Source organism: Myiozetetes cayanensis, unplaced genomic scaffold (assembly GCF_022539395.1).
Source record: "Myiozetetes cayanensis isolate MyiCay16 unplaced genomic scaffold, myiCay2020 scf5-8, whole genome shotgun sequence".
Classification (NCBI taxonomy): domain Eukaryota; kingdom Metazoa; phylum Chordata; class Aves; order Passeriformes; family Tyrannidae; genus Myiozetetes; species Myiozetetes cayanensis.
The window spans coordinates 92,377,765-92,401,541 of NW_026087742.1; the positions used below are offsets into that span (position 1 = coordinate 92,377,765).

The following is a 23,777-nucleotide window of genomic DNA, read 5'->3' on the forward strand; positions in this document are numbered from 1 at the left end:
TCTAAGCAATTATTTTGGTAAGGAATCTGATGTTGATAGTCTGACCTGAAAAAATAAATTTGTTGCTTTGGAAACTGATTACTGATTTACTTTTTCGTTTTTCTGGAAAGATACTGTATACTCATTTCCTATAAGGAAATGGGGGAGGAGCAATCCTGAGTTTTGGAATGAATAAGTTAAATTTCTTTAGGAACAATTTTTCCCACATGCAGTAGAGCCTTGGTTCACAGCTATTACAAATTCACTATACTGCTGGAATAGCCTGAATGAAAGCATAGGAAATAACTAATCTTCTTTCACTGACTTCAGGTGACTTTGCTTCTTTTCCAAAATGCTTTCCAGAGACATGGAATAAGCCACTGGGAAAAACTGGGGTTTTTTTTGTCACCCCTCAAATATTTTTTCTGTTTCTGTGGTATTTTTTAAATGCTGCTTATGATCTTTTTTATGCTACTTGCAGCTTTTTTTTTTTTTTAAGATAAAATTGCAGAGAATGTTCTTTGAAGTTTGTTTCTTAGAGTAAAGGGACTCATGAGCATTGTGTTTCATTCAGATTAATGAGATGTTACTCTTTCTTTAAGGTCCTCCCTCCTACAGTATATATGAGGGTGACTGACAATATTCCTCAGATAATTTCCTTTATAAAAACAATAATTGCAAATGGACAAGCTTACACAACCTCGCAAGGTAAGACTTCAAGAAAGGTAACTAACTCCTTGTTCAGCACGTGTACAGGAAGTCATTGCTTTTAGTAGTCCTGTTTTGGAATCAGATGAGATAACCTGTGCCAGGCCTTCCTTCTTTGATTAACAGGCAGGGTGTGACCAACTTGTTTGCGATGACATGAGTGGGCAGAACAACTGTTATTCAGTTTCTAAGTTAAATGTAGATTCTTACTTAATAGAATTGTTTACAGTAACAAACTGCTGTCTGGGCTCCTGTGGGGAAGTCCTGGCCTGGTTTCTATAAGTGAGCTGGGGAAACCTCTTAGCTCTCAACAGGAGCTGTGTATCTCCGATGTGCAGTGAAAGATGCGTTTGTAAAGCACAATGAGTGGACTTTTCTTTAGCCGAGCTGGTGATTGGAGAAGGATTCAAGTGCATTGTAACAGGAGTAGCAGTAACTTGTGCTGCAGGCAAGGAGGGGATTACTAGTTGTGGACGGGCAGGGAAGAACCTGGGGAGATCTCCAGAACTGGAAGTTATTCTGTGTGTAGGATGAGCATGTGCACAGAGATTACTGAAAAGCTAGGTAACATGGAAACATCTGCTGCTACTTTTGCAGTATTTCTGAGTTTCTAAATCAGAATTTAAAATGGGAGTTGAAGGGCATTTTATTTTGATTTCGGGAAATGTTATCTCCTTCTCATCCATGTGCCCCATCTTTGCTATACAATTAAACACTTCTTTTCTATTAGGCAATGTTTATTTTGATGTTAAGTCCTGGGGAAAAAGATATGGAGTATTAACTGCTATTAATCCTGATACCCATGATGAAGCAGGTGAGTTCATGGCACCAATTTGTTTGTGTTAATGCATTGTTTGAACTTGTTTGTGTGTCTGTGAGTAAACTTTCATTCAACAGGCTGAAACAGTTTTCTATCCTGTTGTGTATAGCTAACTTTCTGGTTAATTAATACTGCACTGCTTTTGTTATTATTTTTTGAGGTGCTCACTGTTGCCAGAGCAAGAGGAAACTTCGTCTCTTTTCATCCTTGGTTCCCTCTATACCTATGTTCTGGTACCTTAGAACAATTAGTATTCTTAATCAATTTTAGTTAAATATTTGGCAGTGGTATATAGAAGCTTCACAGTGAGGTGGTGTTCTTGCTGGTGCAGTAGCCAGTCAAGGGTAAACACGGGGAAACCTCATCTACCATGTTATTGTTGAGGCAGTTGCACAGGCAGTTGCACCTCTGATGAAGGCTAACTGGATGAATTGCTTCCTTCTTTACTTGTCACTGGACTACTGCTAAGCAGCCCCTTTGTGTGAGGATGAGCAATCTCCTGATAAGCTGTGCTAGAGCAGGCCTATACCCTGGGCTGTGAGGTTTTTGCTGCAGGTCCTGCTCTGCAGGATTGCTGAGCCTCCTTGTGGTTTCTGTAAGTTGGGTCTCATCAGGTCTCTGCATTGGAGAAGTTGATGCAGGCATCCTGCATCCTTTTGCACACTGAAGTTCAGTATTTCATCACTTAAAAAAACTCTGCAATTACTGAAAATTCCTGACAGGCTGATGCTCAGGTGAATTGCAGCCAGAACGTCTCACGGTTCTGCTCCGGAGTTGTTTCAGCATTACAGTTCACAGAGGGAATGCATTTTGTCAACAGTTATTTAGAGGCAATTACTGCCTGCAGAGGCAGCCAACAGCCTCCTGGGCTGCACAGGGAAGAGCTTTGCCAGCAGGTCAGTGGAGGTGATCCTTCTCTGCTCAGCCAGCGCTAGTGGGACATGCCTGGGGTACAGTTCTGTTGCTGGGCTACCCGGTACAAGAGTGACATGGACATAATGGAGAAAGGCCAGCAAAGGACCACAAATATGATAAAAGTACTGGAGTATCTTTCATAAGAGGAGAAGCAGAGAGAGCTTGGACTGCTCAACCTGGAGAAGAGAATGCTCGGGTGAATCTTACCCATGGAGGGAGTATACCTGATGGAGGGAGTAAAGCAGATGGAGCCAGGCTTTTCTCAGTGGAGCTTGGTGATGGAACATGAGGCAGTAGGCACAACCTGAAACACAGGAAATTCCATTTAAAACTAAGAAAAATCCTTGTTACTCTGAGGATGGTTGATATAAACCATACTGCTCAGTGAGGCTGTGGAGTCTCCATTCTTGGTGATAACCAAAACCCAACTGGACACCATCTTGGTGAGCCTGCTGTAGCTGATCCTGCTCTGAGCAGGGGTTTGGATTAGTCTGTTTCCAGATGTGCCTTCCAGCCTCAACTGTGACTGATTATGTGTTTTACTCTAAAGTCACAACTAAATGTACTGATATTTCTAAAGATTTTGGCAGTTGTTTTGCTTACAACTGAGAAGTTGAACAGTGCTCTTTTGTAGCAGTGCACTCAAAAAAAGGTGAAAGAGGGATGGAGTCAATACATAGTGGTCAGCCAGAGCCTGGCAAACTAGTGGAAGAGCCAAGATAAAGATTCAGTTGATAAAACTAGGGTTATATTTCTGTCCCTTTAGTTCTTATGAATTTTGAATTCTGTGATTCCATATGTGAGGTCATGTTAGAAAAAAAACGTGGAGTCCAGAAAGATGCAGTTCTGTAGCTCCTACCAGGGAGTGGTGTGTAGTCAACAGGGGGTTAGGAGCCAGCAGAGGTGAACAATCCTGCAGTAATCTGGCAAAAACAACTACATCCTTTCCTTGGCTGTGTAGTGAGGGAAGCAACAAATATAGCTGGGGAGGAGGCCTTTGTAGAGAACTCATTGGTGAAAAAGGTAGTGAAAAGTTGCTACTGTCCAAGAATAGTTTTGATTCTCATCTCTGTGCACTTGGTTTTATAGAATCTGAAACAGAAAGTACTTGTGTCCCAGGGAAAAAAACAAAAAAGTGTGGGGTTTTTTGTTAATTTGTGTGTTTTGGTTTGGTTTTGTTACCTTTTCTGTTGCAGTGCAGTTTGTCTGGGGAGGCTGGCTAATAAGTAACTAAATGAATGATACAAGTAACCAGGGAAGGCCAAAAGGACAGAAAGGATAGGATGTACTAAGGAATCTTGAGCCATCTTTTTAGCTTGTAAAAACCTATTTCAATATTCTGGTTTTTTCAAATGCTTCATTGGTCAACTGGAAGGGAGGGAAGTTGCAGTGAAAAGAAATAGGTTGATTGAAGAGGATTAAAATCTTAGTAGTTCACTAAACACACATTTCCTCTTGCTTTCATTTGGTCATTTTTTTTCTTTGAGACATATCCCATTAACAAATCACTTCTTTTTGGCAGTTGAATCTGATAAACGACACGGTAAAGATTTTGCCCTGTGGAAGGCTGCCAAGCCTCAAGAGCTATCTTGGGATTCTCCCTGGGGAAAAGGAAGACCTGGATGGCACATTGAGTGTTCCACAATATCAAGGTCAGATTTCTTGGACTTTAAATCAAGTGCTGTTTTTTGTTTTCAGTCACAGTACAATGGTAGCAGCAGTATTGAAAGGGTTTTCTGATCACTAAATAGCACTGGTTTTAGTGTGACCATTTAATGCAATTTGGGATGTCACATGTGGCCCAAATAAACTGCACTTCAACTTTATCACAGCTGTCTTGATAAGTTTTGGCACTTTGTCTTGAGTCAAACTTGGTACAGGATCACACAGTTGATTAGCAAGTCTATTAACTTGAACTGAATAACCAAAGATTTTGTGAAAGTTGTGGTACTTCTTTGATTTGCTTTCCTTCCCCTTCTAGCAGTCTCCATCAGACCTAGTTCAGCATGTAGTGCTGTGTCAGGAGGACAGGGCATGGGATTCCATCCTAGCTCCAGATCCTGCTGGCCTTGTCTTAACAGCAGTTGTGGATGTTCATGTGAATAATCTTAAGTGGCTTTCATCTTCCTTTAAAAGTCAGCCACAATGTCAAATACTCTGTGACAGTATATTCTGTTGGCACTATGTAAATTGTACTTAGTAGTGTTTTGCTTGTAGCTGGTTTAATGTAATTAGCTCTTAATTTAGAGTTTTATTTTTGCCACAGGAGAAAAAAATCTTCTCTCTTGGAAGATTGATAGTGGTACTTAGTTTTTCCTTAGTCTCAGATTTTTTTTTGGAAGCTAATAACAAATTGCTTAGTTCTGACCCTGCATAGTTTTAAGTTTTTGACCAAGGCTGAAAGGACATGGAACCAGCTGCTTTAGGTTCCCTCTTTCATATGCTTTGCTGGAGCACCTGGGATTGTTAGTCATTACGACCTGCTTACAAAAAGCATTTATAAGGGTGATTTTCTGTCCGTAAATAGTTTCAGTATAGAGAAGCAGTTCTTAAAGCAACTGAAGTGCACAAAATCATCTTGTGTTTGAAGTACAACCTGTGACAGAAGTGCACAGATAAGAAATGCCAATTACAAAATGGCCTGTCCACTAATGCAGTGCTGTTTGTAGTCTGCATTTCTTTCTGTAAAAATATATTTTACTGCAGCTGTATGAGGTTCCTGCCATGTAAATAAAAGCTGACCCATGCAGAGCATAAATGTAGTAATCTTGGACTGTGAAAAATGGAGAGCTTATTTTGCTAAGGCACTGAAAATATTTTGCTGTCCCAGTCAGCTGTCCAAGGCCCATTTTAAGCAATACTTACTTAGCTGTGTGTTTTGCCAGATATCTCAAAGCACTTTAACTAAGCTAGGTGAATTAATTTTGAAAAGTCTGTGAAGGTGAATGAGGAGGTCTCTGGGCTATGGTGCAGCCCTGGAGGAGGGAACCTGCTGCTGTGACGCTCTCAGGTCTGATCTCCTCTCTGCAGTTTCCCTTGTGAGGTGGGCTGTTCCTCCTGCCCCTGAGCATTTGGCAGATCCATCTCTCCCTCTCTCCAGCTCCTCATGGTTTCGTTGGAGGAAACAGCAAGTGCTCCTCTGTAGATGGCACAAGGGAAGGCGAGGGCCAGTTCTAGAAAGATCTGTATGTTAGCCAGTTTTGAAGCAGACAGGAAGCAGAAGGGGATAAGCTTGGGAGATGGTGTCAGCCCATCTTCCCGCCTGCCTACCTGCCTTCCTGCCTTCCCCTCTTCTCCTTCTCTTTTCCTCCTGTGCCCCAGCAGCTTCTGTAGAGCCATTATGAGCCGCAGTGTTACCAGGGTGTTTTGTCTCAAAAAGGGACAAAACTACTAATGTTTAGCCAGCAGCCAGGAGCAACTTGTTAAGGTGAAGGCTGTGTGTGTCTGTGTGCACACATGTGCACGTGGGGGGGACGCTTGCCTTTATTTTCTATTTGTGTAGGCTTTGCATTTTCCCCTGCTTGAGCACCTCTGGTTTCTGGCAGTTAGGGTTGATTTACATCCCTGTGAGTAGGTGAGTGTTGTCTTTGTTCAACAGATGGGCAAAATAAAGTTGTTAACTTGCCCAGCATGACCTGGCAGGGACTGCCTGGAGCAGTGGGCAGAGTGTAGCAGCCTTGACACTCCTGGTGTTTAACCTGCAAGTGTCTAAGGCTATCCTGTTTTAGCCACACAAATACCTTACTGCCAGCCACCAGTGTTTGCAGAGAGGCCTGTGCCATGGCAAGCCCGTGGGTGCCCCACACAGATCCAGCAGCACTGCTGGGATGTGAGAAATGGCCCTGGGAGATGAGAGGCACTGACACTTTGTTTTGACATTAGAACAATATAGGGCTGAGCATTTTCATCGTGACTGCACACAGTACTGTCTGAATTCTTACAGAAAAGGTACAAGATAAGGAATAGTAATACCAAATTTACAGAAATGTTCACTGCTTCAAAGCTGTTAGGTTTGCATGTGAAGGCACCTGTCTGATACTGAAACTGTAGCAGAACAAGGAAGGGGGGCATCCTGCTTGCCATCCTTTAAACTAAGATAGAATAATAATTGCTTCTGCTAAGGAGGAGTAATTGTGGCCAGATATGGGTCCTGTCCATACAAGTTTGGCTGCAGTTTTGGTATCCAAGATGTGCATAAAGTCTTGTTTTAAAACTGCACCTATTAAACTGTACACTTTAAATTTATTTATGTTGTTTCATCTTATTCTTTTCTGCATTTCTTTTTACAAAAAGCTTTTGTAGTGTTCTACTTACCGATCAGGACAATATTGTTACAGTGCAGTGTTTGGAAAGCAGCTGGACATCCATACTGGTGGAATAGATCTTGCATTTCCTCACCACGAAAATGAAATTGCACAGTGTGAGGTGTATCATCAGTGTGAGCAATGGGGGAATTACTTTTTGCATTCTGGTAAGTAAAATATTAATCACCTGAAAGGCCTGTACAAATATAATGGTTTGGTTTTTTAGGTTTGGCGTTTTATGGTATGAAAACAGATGCTCTACTACAGTGACCTCACTAAGTAAAGAAACATGTGAATCTTGAAACTTAATAAAAGAGTTGCAGTGAAATATACATGATTTTCATCTGGCAAAGTCTCTAAAAAGTAACAGTACATGCAATACCCATGTACAGTGTTTACTCCTAATTAAAAGAGCTTTTTCCTGTAGAGTTTCATTCCCTTTCATTTGAGTTTCCTCAAAATTTGAGAGTATTCTTCGATAAGCTTCCTTTTTTAATTGTATTTTGGCTATAACAGTCCTGCAGAACTGTTACAAAACAGTTCTGTAGGAGGAGGGTGAAAATAGTTTATATTTTCTATATGTGTTCATGTAGTCTTCCTAAAACCAGAAATTCCTGCTGTCTTAGAACCAGAACCTGCAGTATCTGAAGGCAGGGAGTGGAGGTGGCAGGTGAGCAGGTAGCCCAGTGTAACATTTTAAAACCATTGAGAAAAGAATAAACTAGTCTTGTTCTCACAACATCTCTCAGCTGATTGTGGGCTTAAAAGTAAGTTTTCAGTAGCATGCAGAATAAAATAAATGAGTTTGTAAATACGGTGAAAGGCTTTTAATGATGATAAGAGAAAATATCTGTACTACTGGAAAACAAGAATGGAGAGAATGCTAAGATACATCAACTGATAAAGCAGCAAAGCTCACGAGGTTGTGATCCTGCAGAGAAGTGTCTGAGCTGGGATGTTTTGTATGGTCTGAAATGTGGGTGAAGCCTCGCAGGCAGATATTCTGCTGCAGCAGCCAACCACTGTTCTGGGTGTGCAATTCACGTACCTGAAACTATTTACATTCTTCTGGGAAGCTTTATTTTATCCACCAGTAGCATTACACCTAGGGATGAGTATTAGAAACAAGATTCATGCTGAAGACCAAGTGATGCTTTGGTCTGTGCTGGTGATGAATGGTCAGTGAGGCTGCTGATGGGTGGAGACAAGGAGGTCTGTGACACCTCTGGGTTGCATAAAGACCGAGCTGCTCACTCCTGGGTTCTGTAGAAAAGTGGAGACATGGAATCTCATCACTGAGATCCCTTGTCCCTCTGTAGTGCCCTGACCAACTGCAGTGTCTCTCTGCTTTTCTGTGGAGTGTGGGTGACTTGGTATTGGTGTAGCCCTCAGATGTCACTGACCTTGTCTTTTCCCCCAAGGTGACCTTGCTGGCTTTGCCTGACTAAAGTGTACAAAACTGTCTTTTGGTGTTCAGCATGTCTTACTACCTGGCATTGTGTAGAATTGCTTCTTGCTACCTTTGCACAACAGTGCTTCATTCGGTGCAGTTTGTGCTGTACAGTACTTTGAACTACACTGTGGTCTGATGGTACTAGTGCTGATGGAAACCTGGAAATTTGTTCTTTCTGTGGCAGTCATGGTGGTTCTGGATGGACAGCTGAAGTCAGTAGAAGGTCAGGTTTAAGTCTGCAGTCTCTCTTTCTGCTGAACAGTACTTTGGGCAAGATGTCTCTGTGAGCTCTTGGAGCTGCTTCACTGAGTAGAAGAGCTGCAGAGTTAAGCCTGTGGCACACTGTGGGAATTACATGAGCCTTCATTTTTATATATTTGTACTGTATGGGATGAATATTGAATTCTAGTTTCAGTTCCCAGTGTAGAGCCTGTTGTAAATCAATAGCAATTGTCCAGAGGCTGATGCATCCCTTCAGGGTGTGCTTTGTTCCCGAGGCATGTGGAATCCTCTGCACTTCCACTGAGATGCATTGGTTGCTGCCAAGGGGAGCCTTCTGTTGAAAAACAGTGAATCTGACTTTTCAAGCTTGGAATTGAAACTATAGGGGAAATACTCTTTGCTACTAGCTAAATAAAGAGAAGTCAATTAAAAAAAAAAAAAAAAAAGAGGGAGAACTTAATTCCAAGGGCAGTTTGTACACTGAGGTTCTTTAGGACCTGACAGGTTACATTCATTAAATCAAAAAATTTTGCTGGAGGATGACAGCGTGAATTATTTAGGGCAGATGAATCAGCTGCAGAAACAATTTATTCTGCTAACAGACTTCAGAATTTTGCAGGCTCAGAATTGGAGGAGCAATCCCCATTAGAAGAAGAAAATCCCTCCACTGTGGATAAATCTTCTTATAAGGACTTTAATTTTAGACTACTTGTACTCTGGGAAGACTGCCAAACTGAAGTTATGAAAATCCTTGTATTTTGTTATTCCTGAATGAAGTCATTCTAGGTACTGAAACTCTTGGAAGTGGAATATTAATTCAAATTCAGATGTTACCTGTACCTTTTTAGGAAAGCACAAGCTATTTTAAGCTTGGTTGCCCAAAGTTAAGTAAGTCAATATTTTAGGCACCTGTTCAAAAGGAAAAAATTAATCATACCCAGGCTCTTCCCGTTCTTCCAGGAGAATTTTGGCTGTGGGTTTTACTTGAGTTGCAAGAGCTGCAGATGTCTAATGTCTTCTTATTGAGTGTCCTGAGTTTAACGATGAAAGTGGTGAAAGTGGTCTCACCTGGTGGCAGACAGGACAAATACAGAGAAAGGAAGATTTTGGGTTGGATTCATTGATCCATGGAAATCATGGATTTCTGCTGTAGCTGGTTCCACACTTGTAGGTCTTTTGATTCTTTTCTACTTTCCCTAGTGTGTTGTCAAGCTTAAAATTCCAGGTAGTCGGGGTAGGACTGGAGGTAGCTGTTTTATGGGGAGTCCCTCCTGCTTTGAATCATTGTTAGAAATGGCTAAGAAGTGAAACCAGGTGCTTTTGACGTCCATTTACCAGGCCTGAGTGTGTTGCTTTTGTATCCAGAAGAGTGTAATGAGGTTTTTATCCACTTGTGGAAGTGAGGGCGTTCCAAACAAGGCTGCAAAAGCATCTCTGTGTGGAGAGTAGCAAAAAATTCAGACAGCTGCATGGGCTGCTGAGCAAGAAATGCCACTTCTGCCACCACCTGTAAAAGCAGGAGCATGATTATACATTGTCCTTGCAGAGCACTCAGGCATTGGTAACGCTGGGCTGCCAAATCTGAAAGGATGTAGAGTGCTGGTGGGGTATTACAGAGCAAGGAAAGTTCATGCTTAAAAATCTGCCTCTATGTATGACTAAGTGCTGGATTCTGCAGATCACGGAAGTGCCTAAAAACTGCATGCTAGTTGTGGGTGCTTGGTAGCTTACAGAATTACTTTATTGTTAGGAGAGACCAATTAAGGCTTTTAACAACATTTCTGAGCAGTCATTCAGTGGCAGCATGTTCAGCATCTCTCCAGTGCTGTGAATAATTCGTGCTTTCCATCAGCAGTGGTGCCGGGGCAAGCATGGATGAGACCTAGAAATGGGCAACCTCAGGCTATACTTCTCCTGTCTTGCTTTGATAGAACCTTCAATCTGAGAGCCAAGCTCTACATACTCTCTTAAATGCAGTGTTACTACCTTTTTCCGGTACTACAGGGCTGCAAAGCCATAGTCCATGTGACTATTTAAAGTGGTAGGATGCTCAGAGATCGCATTTTAAAATAAACTCAATTAGGCATTCAAAGTCAAATTAGGCATTTTAGCTGCATCCCTCCCTCCTACTGCTTTTTCTCAGTCTCCCAAGAGTGGAGAAGTAGAGAATGTGCAGATAATTAATTTTACATGTTTTGAACTATAAAACTTTGCACTATAAAACTTTGGATTAAAAAAAATATTGTTAACAGCTACCAGCAAGTAATAAGTACAGAAAATTGTTTGAGTTTCAGGGATTTTTTTTAATATGAAATCACATCAAAATCTCTAAAGGTCTTAACTATTTCTGAGGAGTCAAGAGTAACAGGTAAGGTACTTGTTCTGTGAGGATTGTTTGCTTGGGTTTATCATTTTGCTATCAATTCTGAGCAGGGAGACTCGTGGTGGTGAGTTTTTTTAATGTTTTAAATTTCTGTTTTAAAATTGACGCAGAGGAAGTTGAGGATGGAGAGGTGTGCAGGACTGTAGACAAAGCTGTTGAAAAGTGTGACACACTGCATTGAAATGGCTGGCATGTTTCCTCACAGCATATGCTGCCTCCAGCGTTTCCAGGGTCTTGGTGCAGTCTTTCTCATTCGCTCCCCATTCAGAAGCACGCTTACTTATCCTGATTAATCTCTTTTTTTTTGTTTTGTTTTGTTTTGTTTTGTTTTAGGGCATTTGCATGTTAAAGGAAGTCAAGAAAAAATGTCGAAGTCATTGAAAAACTACATAACAATTAAGGTAATCTCTTCCTATTAATTGAAGCAAAGTATGTTTGTAATATGTAAATATTCATCACAGCCCTCTTTTGAGAAAATGTTGGAGTGTGTGCTTATGCTGCAGCAAAAGACCTGAAAGTGTTTCTCCAGCACTGATCTGTCTGTTATTGTGGATCTGGATGTAGGATGGCACTCAAGGTTTGCTTGGAACAATGGATCTTGCTGAGCTGCGAGCATTTGTGCCCAATACCAGAGTCCTGCAATTATAGGTTTGCGGTTGGATTCGATGGTTACGAGGGTCTTTTCCAACCTGAATGATTCTGTTCTGTAGTGATGGGTTCTCACCTGTCTGCTTTTATTAGTGCTTGTGCTTTTGGGACTTAGAAAAGAGCAGACGTTTTTCCTCGTCCTGCTATAGGTGAAGTGAGGCATAATGTCAGTGTTTTGTCAGGAAGCTGTTAGGCCATGCTATGCCAGCGGTCTCTTGTATTAGCCTTTATTTTTATGTCACAAGCTTTGTCTTTTGATACCCACAAGCCACTGTTTTACTGTGTCCCAAATTCTGGTGCAGCCCAGAGCAGGGATTCTTTGCCAGATGTGTGTGATACAGCTGTGCTTGGCGCTGCTGTGGCTCCCATGATGGCTGATTCATATTGCTAGAACAGGGTAATTTCCTTCCTTTAGACAAAGCTTAGGAAGCTGCTTCAGCACATATGTTCCCCTTTGCCCTCTTGGAAGACTTAATTAAAATCCCTTTAAAAGAAGTTCAATATGAGCTGCTTTATTTTTAAGTCTTCTGATGCTGTCTGGGTACAGTTAAGCCCTGTTTCCCCACAGCTCACAATTTTCACAGAAATCTCATGAGTCTCAGCAGATGTTGTGGACAGAGTGGAGAAATGACCACAAATGCAGTGCATGAAGTTAAAATACACGTACAAAAATGTTCCTTTCCATGTCCCCCATGGTGGGACTTGTGTTGAGATAACAAAGACTTCAGCCCAGTCTCTCTTTCCTTGTGGGTCTCTACTTTTCACGTGTGCCTTTACACATGGCTGACAGGTATTAATCCTTCCCAGTAAGTGATTTTCAGTCCAGTGAAACATTTTTTTTTTTTCCTATATAGCTGCCTTGCACTTTGAAAGTTAAGCCCTACAGGAAGTTTTTATCCCGGTGCCAAAAGAGAGTAGGTCTGTCCAGGACAGACCTTTGGCCCACCTGCACCCCAGGCTGTCACCTGGGCACAGGAGCCCTACGTCCCTTAGATCCAGCTGCCCTGTTTTCCCTCCCTTCCTCATACCCTACTCCAATTTTTTCTTTTGCTTTTTTTAATAACTATAAATTCTGACCCCCAAAATCAAACAGATTGTGGTAACACAGGGCTAAGCAACCTGCTTTCCAAGAGCTGTGATACTTTCTCTGTTTTTAATGAAATGCAGAATTGTTTTTTCCAGTTTGGATGGTCCTTTCCCAAATTTGAATTTATGTCCATACTTTACTCATGTTCTACCTCTATATATTAGTGTAAAGCTTCTGGGCACATTGGATATACTCATTTATATAGAGTTTATTTAAAAAACCCACAACAAACAAACAAACAAACAAACACCCACCAAAACCATCAGAATCACTATTTCTTGATTTTGACTGCCTCAGTTATTTCTATTTGTGCTTGAGAGGCATCACATTGCTGATGCTGTGCTACCTTTAGTGTTCAGGCTGGTTTACTCTGGTAGCAGAAGCCTTATTTCAAAATATGAAATTTAAGCAAACAACACTTTCCATATTTTCTCACTTGTACTGACTTCTTATGATTTTTGATTTTCATGGCACTTTAGTGATCACCACCAGATTGCAAATTAGAAAAAAAAAAAAAGGCAGTGGGAATGCAGTATTCATAGTCAATCGCCACAGTGTCCAGCCTTGCAGGGTTAGAAGTGATGGAATGTTTTGTCAGTGTACCTTCCAAACATTTAAATAGTTCTTTATACTATTAATGTAAATTAATTAAAGCAGTAGTAATAGTAATAATTTCCTATTACTGGAGTAAATTATTTGTGAAGCTAGATAAATATTAGAGTGAAATTAATTAGGCTTCATAATTAATACAGATTTTTTTTTATATATTGCTAAGATTTATCTTTGCTCACTCCATGTTTTCCTTCATATTCTAGTCCTGCAGAAAAAGTACACTTGTTTGCTTTTTTAAGAAATCTTTTTTTTTTCTTCAAAAAGTTTGCAAAACTCAGGAGCTTTCCTTACCTGTAAGATTGTATTCCAGTTTTAGTCTGATAATTTCACTTCGGGTTTCTTTGCAAAAAAATTACAGTGTATTTTTGATTGTAATTACAAAGTAGTTTTCACTGTCTTACATTAGACATTGTGTGTATATTTATATTGTACCTAAATGTATGCAGATCTATCTTAAATGTAATTAGATTTTATTTAGTTTAGGCTTTAAACCAGTGTTAGAATTTAAAAATTTTTGCCTATCTTAAACTGCAAAGTTATGTTACTGTTTGTGTTAGTTTGTCTGAAATATGCTGTGAAACTAAAGTAAGGGGGTGGAATGGCTCCTGAAGAAATTGAATAATGCTAAAGCTGTCTTTTTGTGCATGGAGTTTAGGATTTCCTGAAGAAATTTTCGTCAGATCAGTTCAGGATGTTTTGTTTGCGTGGCAGATACAGCTCAGGTAAGGACAAAGCCCCATCTTTGCTGAGGTGGTGTTGTTCCTGGCCTTCCACACAGGCTTTCCAAGCTGGTGATGCGGAGGTGGAGTGAGCTCTCCCTGTGGGGCCTTGCAGTTCCCTTTCAGTGGGTGGGAAGGTTTTGGTGGTGCTCTGTGGGGCTGCTCTTTGGCTCGCATTTAGAAGAGCATCTTTCCTGAGCACAGTACAGAACGTAACCATTCATCTAAATACCTTCTTGAGCTGCACTTAATTGTGACTCTCAGTTAATTGCACTTTCAGCTAATGAATTACCTCAGTCTCTGATTTGCATCTGCTTCAGTTACTTGTATTTCAGTCACGATCAGCTGCTTTTGGAGACATATCTAGGTGGAGCTTTGCCTTACATTCCCGTAGGGTATGATGAGGGCTCGCTAATAACTTTTTATCTCCCTGCTGTGTTCTCATTTTTTGTCCTGTGGAGTTACTGAGTATTCAGGCAGTTCTGTGGTGCAGTGCAGCTCGCTTACACCAGCACTTGGCAACCTAATGATCAGCTTAACCTGGCAGACCCTGCTGATGGGGAGAAGTGTGGGAGATTTTGTCAGCTTCCTTATCTACCCTATGGTGCTTCCAGCAGGTAGATGATACTTTGAACTGGAAGAGGTTTTCACATGAGTAGTGGTTTTACCAGTTTATTGGGGCCTGCCAAAAGCAGATGGTAGTGTCCTCACCCCTGGCATGGCAAGGGAATGATGGGACACGGGTGTGGATAAGGCTCTGGGGCTTTGCTAGTGTCCATCAGTGTGCTGCAGGCCTTTACAGATGTGGAGTCATTGGACTGAGAAGTTTTTTGCTTGTAATACCTCTATCTGCTTGCAGGAGGCACCTATCTGATATTCCTGGTCGAGCCTCCCTCTCCTAGGACAGCTACAGGCATGAGGAGTGCCCTGGATCCCTGAAATATATCAAAGCATGGGATAGTAAAGTGAGAGGTGGTTATTAACTTCTGACTTCCACCGTGGTAGGAGGGGAGGAGTGCATGCAGTTGGGAGGCCTGCTGCAAAACAACATCCCCTTTGGGGGCAGGCACTGGGTTGGTGCTGTGCCTGGCTGTTTTGGGAAGATGATGCAGGGCAGTGGCACCCCTGGCTGTTTTCTCTGGGTCTCTGTCAGGAGCTGAAATAAGCCATGGACACATAAAAATAGTTCCCTGGCTGTAGCTGGAGGCACTTGGGAGTCTTGAACAAATTGTGTGTTTAAAACAAAAGAAGGGAAAAGGATAACATCTACTACACTATCAGATCTATGTATGTCATGTAAACAAGGGAGAGTTAAATGTCTGTTAATTCCTAAGCTTGCCTCAGGGCAGGGAATGTCGCTGGAGCCCTCCAGGGCGGGCTGCCTGCAGGCCTTCTCCACTGCATGTCAGCTGGCTGCATTTGAACCTCTTTGAGAAGGAGGTGACCCTTTTCTTGCATTAACTCTAGGTTAAACACCTTTCTGTCATAAAAAAGGAGGGCTACCTGTGTAGATAGAAGTGGCTTTGATGAAAGGATACAGTGGTGTTTTATCAGAGTGTAGTGCCAGTAAGTCTATTGGCTGGTGAGGGTTACTTGGAAGTCTGATGCGCTTGCACCTCCACCTTACGAGGCTTTGTGTGTTATTACTGCCCAGTAAAGAGCCACAGTCAGGCCCTGCTGAGCCTGTATTTACTGTGCTGCCTGTCAGTTTGTGTCCCTGCTGCTAATTCACTTTGGTCTAAAGATAAGTTTACTGCTCTCCTGCTCATCTTGCTGTCTGCTCCTAAGTGTTTTTATTAGAAGAGAGATCCCAAGCACCTTCTGTTTGTTTCTTAAAAGGTTTTTATAACCTAAACCTGTCAGCGATGGTTCCTGCCACCCCTGCCTGTTAAGGAAAGCGTTTTGTAAAATGCAGTTTTGGGGGATCAGGTGGTGCTGCCACACTTGTTGGATTGAACATGTAAAAGATTTTTGTAGGCTTTTGGGGAAGAGGAGAAAAGACAAAGAGAAGAGACTTTGATGGAGGACATCACCCTTCCACAGTGTGTTTCTGCTGGGGGTCCCTGTGCTCCCTTCACCCTTTTTCAGGCTGGTGGGGCAGAGCTGCTCAGCATGAAGCTGAGCTTTGGGGGCACTGGTGATTATCTTGGGCTTTTGCTTTGGCTGATGCTTCTGGCTGTTCCCTTCTAGGCCTGAATCACCACCCTTTAACACATCTGAAAGAAAAGATTGTTCCTAGGTACCATAGGCAGTAGCAAAGTGAAACACTCCACCAATGTGCCTGCCAGGTGCTTCTGGGTACAGCTTAAAAGGGGAGGTGCCATCTCTGAAGCCCTGTGGGACTCCATTGTGAGGCAGTGCTTTTCCTCTTGCATCTCATCAGCAGTGGCTTCACTTTATGCATTGATGTGGAGGGGCTGTGAGCCTGCTGCAGGCAGTGGGGTTCTAGCTCCGGAATGCTCTCCTGGTCACCAGAAATCTCTGGTGATTTTGTGGACCTGAGTGAACTGCAATGTTTTGACCCCTCTGGTCTGTAATTACTCGTTGATGCTAATAAACATAGGTTTTTTTTACTTGGATGATGCAGTGATGATGCCCTCAGTGGCAAAGGAGGGAAGGAGTAGGGACTGTGGTGAAAGTCTATAGAACTGGCCTTTCCCCTGCTGTGCTGAGGGTCTGCAGTGTCTGCAGGTGGTGGTTTAGGAGAATGCCCTGAATCGGGGATGAAGAATGGCTTTAATGAAAGCAGGCTTCATCAGGATAAACTTGCATCAGGTATTCCTTGCAGAGTTCCTGTAACCAGGGTAATCACTTGAGTAATCCTAGAGTATATAAATGATCTCTCTCAATATCTCACTGTTTTCTAGAAGCCTGTACATTGGTCTTTTTAAAAACTGAGTAAAGCTTAATTTTAAAATCAGTAATAGGTTAATAAGGCAGTAATGCAGATTTTTAATTACACACAAGTGAAAAATCTGACAAATTCATGCCTTAGTTATACTGGGGTAAACCCTAGGGAGAGTGGTTTTAACAGCTGAGCTTCCTTGGAATTTGGGCTAACTGAACTGAGATCAGGTCTCACATCCAGCTGCTCCTGCCCTGTTAAATCTGTCCCCTTGCTAAGACTATCTGCCCTAAAGTGTCTGGGCAGCGTTGGGTGACTGCACAAAGCAGTTGACTGTAGGGTGAGCTGAGGTGAGATTGCTGTGGGTGATGCTCAGTGCTGATGAGATTAGAAATATGCTGCAAGATGTAGTTTGGACATGCTTATTGCAGAGGTCCGGTATGAAATGTTGAAGCAGTATGGCATTGGCAACATATGGCTCTGATGTGATATTGTGGAAAGGAATTAATTTAAATTTAGTCTTGTCCTAGGTGGACACAGCTTCCACCACAGTCATGGGAACTCTCTTGTGTGGGGTCCAAGAGCTCTTCTATAGAAAACTGCACATTACTGTACAAATTTAAAAAAACCCTCCAGCTGATAGCAACTCACAGTAGAAATGAAAGGGAGCCAGTCTAGCACCTGCACTTCTGGGGGTGCAGGCAGGCAGAGAGGAGCCTGCTGAACTCATAGCCAGCAGGAGTGGACACTGGTTGTTCCAAAGTGGAATTGTCTGCTGAAGCTAGAGTTCAGCTGAATGCAGCGTAGGGGTTGTCGGTGTGCATGGATGCACACCATGGATGCACTAACCTGGTTAGTGGGGTGGCTGATGTTGTTTTTCCGGTTGGAGGAAGACCAGCACTGTAGGGTTAGGGTGCAGCAGATCTCATCATAAAGCAGAGCTTTGCTTGGGATGAAATGAATCATTTACTTTATGGTTTTATCTTTCCTTCCAGTGACTTTAAGGGGTGTGATGAATCCCATCCCAGACATGCCTTTATAAGTTTCAGCAATTTGTATTTTCTCTAGTAGTTGCTTTTTCAAACTGGTATGGTCAGTTTAGCTTTGATATTGTGAGGGAATTGTATATCTAGTGAAGAAGCTAGGCCACAAAATTTAAGGTCCGTCTAGATTTTAGATGTTGGTGAAGCAGCCCTTTAACTCTTAAAGGTTAAACCTGGATTCCTCATAGATTCAGTAGTGAGGGTTAGGCCTCTTTGGAGGTCTGCAAATACAGATTATGTCTACCTAAATTAGGAACAAAATTAAGAGGTATGTACTTCCAGTTTAAATCTAGGGAAATGCTTAGAAATATATTAAATCCTAAAGCTTTGGATTAATAACTTTGCAGAGAGATTGAATAATGGGGAAAAAATTTAAAGTCGAACAGTGGTTGCTTCACTAAACTTCCAAATTCATTTTTTGAGTCAGTCTGATACTTTTCCCATTGGTAATACTTTGTCATAAGTGGTGATTGTTTTTATATTGATTTAATTCTCCTAGTGTCCATGAAGAATGTGCAATTAATGGTAAGAAAAGTTTGCTATACAAATAATAACAAACTTTTCCTTCATCTCAAAATACTGTTCCTATGTACGACATACAACATTATCTTCATCATAATGCCTTAATTTCTTTTTTTCTTAGCAGTAGAATTCAGTGACAAGAGCATGGATGATGCAAAGAACCTTCTTCAGGCAACCTCCTCATTTATTACAGATGCAAATGCATATATAAAAGGACAGCTGGTGTGTGACCCTATTAGAGAAGACATACTGTGGGAACGGTAAGTGCACCTCCTGTATCTTAAAGGTTGGGATTATTTGAGCAGTACTCTGCTGACAGGCTCAGAGGGCTGACCAGTGTTCTGTTTAAGAAGCAGGACAAGAAGGACTAGGCAGCAATCTTCCTTTCCAGCCCTCACCAAGGGCAGCTTTTTTTTCTTCTCTGTCTAGCCAGCTGCTTTTCATTATAGTCCACTACACTTAGTTTATTGTGTTTTTAAAATCTGTGTTATTTATCTCGTGTGCCTGTCCTAATACAGGCATCTTTGCCCTTCTTGAGTGATGCAGAAGGCAAAGCTATGGCAGTTGTGAGGGTACCCAGCTCATAAGGAGAGCTCAGTGCATTAGTGACTGGAGGAGAAAGAGAATGACTGAAGGGCAACACACCTTGGGCACGTGAACTCGAAATCAAGCTGGCTGGCACTGTGGTGTGCAGCAGAGGAGAGAAGGGGTTACTGACCAAGTGTCCAGGGGCAGGGATGTCACAGGCATTGTGAACCTGACAGGGGTGAGGAGAATCTTCTTTGGAGTCCCTTATGGAAACCAGGTCATATTCCAGGACTGAGATGTGCTCTGTGATGAGTGCAAAGCTGAGAGGAGGAGCACAGCGCTCTGGAGTCAGGGTGGGAGGGTTGTTGAGTGCCCTGAAACAAGGTAAGTGCAGGCAGCTCTGGGACATAGCATCAGAGGGGAAATGGTCTGTGCTGTAGAAGTGAGAGGCAGCTGCCTTGTGTGCCAAGCACCTCACTGCTGGGGAAGCTTGTGGCTGCACTGACTAAGGCTTGGAAAGGGCATTGGAGCATGCTACAGGGAAGTGAAGTTGAATTAACTTGCTGTGATATTTGGCAAAAGCAAATCCTTCAGCAGGAGGCTGCAGGAGATCTGTTGGTGAGAGATAAAGCTGAGAGACCCGAGGAAGTTGAAATGGATTGTCAGTAGGGGATGTGTGGGAAGGCACAACTTGTATATCCGTAGGTGTAAAAACAACCAATATGTAACAAAGCTCTTAATTAGGAAAGTGTTAGATACTCAGTGGAGAAGGGGAAGCTTGCAGGAAAGAGGAATGAATTAGGGAGGAATGAATTAGGACAGCAGCCATCTGATATCTGAGGGGAGGCAGGCATTCTACACAGAAACATTCAGAAACAGCAAAATAAGGTTCAGGAGAGCCCTAGAGAGACACTAGGATAGCTTGGGTGTTCCCCAGCTAACCCTGCTCCTTGAGCTTTATTGGGAAACAGCATCCTTGGGTCAGTGCTGTCGAGTTCTGGTTCGCCTGGCTGTGCATGAGAACTCGCTGCCAGCAGCTGTTTGCAGCTCCCCATTTATTCCTGCTGCTCTCCTCATCCCCCTGCTGAGAGTGGCTGCAGCTGGTGGCACTGGTTTTGCAGGGATGAGTGCTGGTTGCCTGCTGGCTTTTGGAGCCGTGTACACAAATGGTCCCGCCAGATCCTTCCATCTGACCCAAGGCAAGTGGAGTCCCAGGGCTGGGATTGGGATCACCTGGGAAATGAGGAAGCAGTGCCTGATTCTGAGCTGGATCTTACCAACAGGATTCCTAGCCACCCCCAAGACAGCTCTCTTGCCAGGCACTGTGACGTGGCTTTGGAAGAGAAGCGTGCTGATAGCATGATAAATGGGCTGCTGGAAAAAACCCCAGAACTTAGCAAGATTTTTGATGTGCTTAATATCAACCTCATTTTCCATCTGTTTTGAAATGATTACAGCAAACTTTGCTCTGTTGTTGTTGGTTCTTGTGATTAACCATGTATATTTATTGAATGGATGTAACACTTTGGATTTTGACATGTGTCAAGTTCTTTCCCTCACAGCTGAAAGATGTATTCTCCCTGATCAGTGTAGCATTGCCCATCACAGGACAGCTAGGAAGGAGGTGACAGTGTCCTTTCAATGACTCCCTCTAGCTGAATAGCTGATGAATTCAGAGTTCTGCTGGCATCTTGTTTGTCTTATCTTAAATGTTACCTTTTCTTCTTGAAGGCTAGCCAACACAAAAGTAACCGTGAAGGCTGCGTTTGCAGATGACTTTGACACCTCCAGGGCTGTTGCAGCAATTATGGACCTCATTCACCATGGCAACAGACAGCTTAAGGCTGTTACTAAGGTAACCCATTAGGATACAGAGATCAGAAAATGACAGCTGTCCACTGTCCTACTGTTTAATGCAGACAGATTAGTTTATTGTTCACATAAGAAACCAGCAGAAACAAAGCTCCATAAATTGTTGACCTTAATGGAGCCTATTTGTCCTGACCCTATCATAGGAATTGGATGGATATTGTTGTGTGCTTCGTTGTGTCCAGAGGATGTTTCTTTCCTGCTGCCCTATATTATTTATACCTAAGGCTTTTGAAAGGCCTGAAGCCATTGTGACATGCTGCTAATTTTAGTGTTCTTACTCTGCTTCTTTGCTTAATATCCATGCACAGAAATTAACCTAAATTGGGAAATGGGGGTGGGGGCTTGCTGCAGGGGCTTTGGCAGGCAACCCCATGTGCACGGGGCAGTCCCGGGGGCGAGCTCAGGGTTGGGGACTGAGTGGCTTCTGCTGTCAGCACCTTGTAACTTGTGGCATCAGCATTCCTGCATGAGTCTGTCTTCAGGTGACTTTTGGAGAATTGAGACCCTGTTAAGATCTCTTGATGCTGACACAAACAAGGCAGCTGGAAAGGACAAGACCTGAGTGATAAACACAATCTAAAGCACTTGTGGGTCTTCATTTACCAACAGCTCACTTCGTCACTCAAGGCAAGCACCTCAGCCTTGTTGCTGTGCTCCTTGATTGCTGGTGTCATCTGTTCATCATGTTTGTGCTGTAAAAGAAACGTTGACTCCATGGTAATAACTGATTTTAAGAGAGAATTAGCCTGTTGATTTAGAAATCGTGCTTCCTGCTGGTCCTCTTTTGGCATTGGCTGTAAATTCTGCCCTTAGCCTTTTACAAAAGCACTTCTACAAAAGCACTTTTACAAAATAAATCTCTAAGCAAATTCACTCCTAAATACAGGTAAGCAAAAAAAAAAAATCACTCCTAAATACAAGTAACCTCATTTTGTCAGTAATTTCTCGTTCTCCCCTGAATTCCTCCTGCCAATTCTTTTGTTGAGAATGGGATGGGGTATTTGTGGGGCAGCTGCCTCCGATTCTGGTTGGAGTGGTGGAGCTTTCTGGGTACAGCCCAGATGTCCGAGTGTTCCCTGTTACTGGCTCTGTCTGTAGTTTTTCTCCTTAAGAGCTCTGAGTAAATCCACATAACTACTTATTCCTCTCTTTAACCTTCTTGCCATTCTTAGCTTAGTTAGCATGTTCCTGTTTCTTTGTCTCAGTGGCCCGCTCCAGCTCCTCCCAGTTCAGATCTTCTACACATTTTAGGTTATGGTTTATGTCAGGCCCTAACGAAGATGTCTGGTAAAATCCAGTACCAGCTGTTCATTTGCTTGTGTGTGTCATCACTCTTATTTCTTAGGCAAGGCTTAGTCCCTTAAATTGCTCCTCAGTCTATCATTTAATCTTGATTTTATTGCTGCTGCTGCTGCTGGTTTCTGGTGCTACCAGGGCATGACAAAGTACCATACACTATCTCTGAGAGGTCTCCACATTGATCAAATCAGTAAGACGCTCAAAGAATGATTTTATTTTTTTAATCCTTTATACTATAGGTGCCCATGAATCTGGGATTTTTTTCTTTTTATTTTGTTGCCATACACACAGCCCTTTCATGCCCAGAAGTGCTATTTTTATGTCTAATTCACTGCACACATGTAATGCACGGCAGCTTCACAAGCGTCTCTTGTCCTTGCTGTGCAGGTTGGTGATAAGCTCTTCCCTTCCCTCATTTATTTAAATCTTTTCCCTTTGTGCTGTGAGGTGCTTTTATATCTCTGTAAGATTGCCCGTCTGGGCAGGTGTTCCTGGTGGAGGTAGATCTATATAATTAGTAAGAGTTTTCCCCTGTGGACTAGGCTACAGAGAGATGCTGGGTTCTGTAATATGTATTGACTGGGCAATCTCTTTTGAGTGTTTTTTAAACAGGATGCTGGATCTCCTAGAAGCTCTGTTGTGTATGGAAGCATTATTTCCTATGTAGAAGGTTTTTTCAATGCCCTTGGGATGTCCTTTGGAGAAAGACAGGTATGAAACATCTCTTCTGTGTGTTCTAGTATATGGTAGCACCCAGTGTTATGTTTTACAGAATGCTTTCCGAAAGCACCAGATGTAACGAAGTAATTGATGGGTTTAGTAAACCTTTCTGCTTCCAGTTTCTTCTGTGATGTCTGTGAGTGCGTGTGAGCAGGTGGAACAAAGTGTAGGCTTGTTTCTTCTCAGAGGTACTCTTGTGTGGTTTCTGCACCAAGGGTGCTGTGGAAATGAAAGTCTGAGGAATGAAATGAGAAAAAGTTGGCATTGGAGGCCTTTAAGTTGGTCCTGTTGTGTGTCTGGCTTTCCCCCAGCTTTTCCTCTTCTTTCTGATGGTGGCACCCAGGCTGTCTTCAGTAGCTGTGTGAATATTTGCAGTTGTGACCCCCTTGCACTGAGCAGGAGCTGGGGTCCTGCTCCTCTGCAGAAAGCAGGGGTGGGGGAAGGGGCTGCTCTGCCTTGAGCCACGGTGGGGTGTGGGGAGGGGAGTGCACTGAGGTGCAGAGGGGGCCCTTAAAAGAAAAGGGAAGATAGGAGTGGGGAGAGAAAAAAAGGATAAAAAAGCTCAAAGCAAAGTACTGCACAGGAAAGAGAGTCATAAATATGGAGGTGATATCCTGATGTATGGAAGGGAAGCATTTAAAATGACACAAGATGTTGGAGAATAGCAGGCTGTTCTGTGCTCCTCTCCTGCTCAAATATGGAGCTGAATACCAAGAAGTGGAGAACTTTCTTTAGAGAAACCGTTCTGCAAAAATTTATTTTGGGGAGGGGGACAAGAGGATATGAAAAGGTACGTAACATTATTCGTCCTCTGAAAGTCAGGCAGTATAGCAATAAATGCATTTATTTACTTCATTTCTTTATGGATTTTCTCACAAAATTTCTTTCAGAACAGCAGCTGGATGTGATTTGGCCATGTGTTATTCCTCATAGCCTGTAGTTTGCATCTTAATTTTTAGTGGCATATGAAACACTAATTTTTCTTTAGTTTGCGTGGTAAAGTCAGTCCTCCAGATTCTGGGCTGTCTGTATGCAAGTGTCTGTTGCACCTATGTTTTTCCTGAAACAAGTATCTGAATGCTTTTCTTTGTTGTAAGC

General features: G+C 42.5%; 1 protein-coding gene across 3 annotated transcripts in view; it reads left to right on the forward strand.

The window, feature by feature from the left end:
- The window catches only part of CARS2 (cysteinyl-tRNA synthetase 2, mitochondrial), a 36,392-nt gene that overhangs the window by 7,448 nt on the left and 5,167 nt on the right, over positions 1 to 23,777 (forward strand). Inside the window, exons 5-13 of one of the 3 annotated variants that reach the window (XM_050334163.1) lie at positions 582 to 687; positions 1,418 to 1,501; positions 3,945 to 4,074; positions 6,760 to 6,893; positions 11,118 to 11,185; positions 13,787 to 13,853; positions 18,382 to 18,520; positions 20,520 to 20,643; positions 22,572 to 22,670. In XM_050334163.1, coding sequence (XP_050190120.1) covers positions 582 to 687; positions 1,418 to 1,501; positions 3,945 to 4,074; positions 6,760 to 6,893; positions 11,118 to 11,185; positions 13,787 to 13,853; positions 18,382 to 18,520; positions 20,520 to 20,643; positions 22,572 to 22,670 — 951 coding nt within the window. Of the gene's footprint in view, positions 1 to 581; positions 688 to 1,417; positions 1,502 to 3,944; positions 4,075 to 6,759; positions 6,894 to 11,117; positions 11,186 to 13,786; positions 13,854 to 18,381; positions 18,521 to 20,519; positions 20,644 to 21,269; positions 22,551 to 22,571; positions 22,671 to 23,777 lie in introns of those variants that run through there. The other 2 variants (XM_050334164.1, XM_050334165.1) reach the window with 2 other exon arrangements.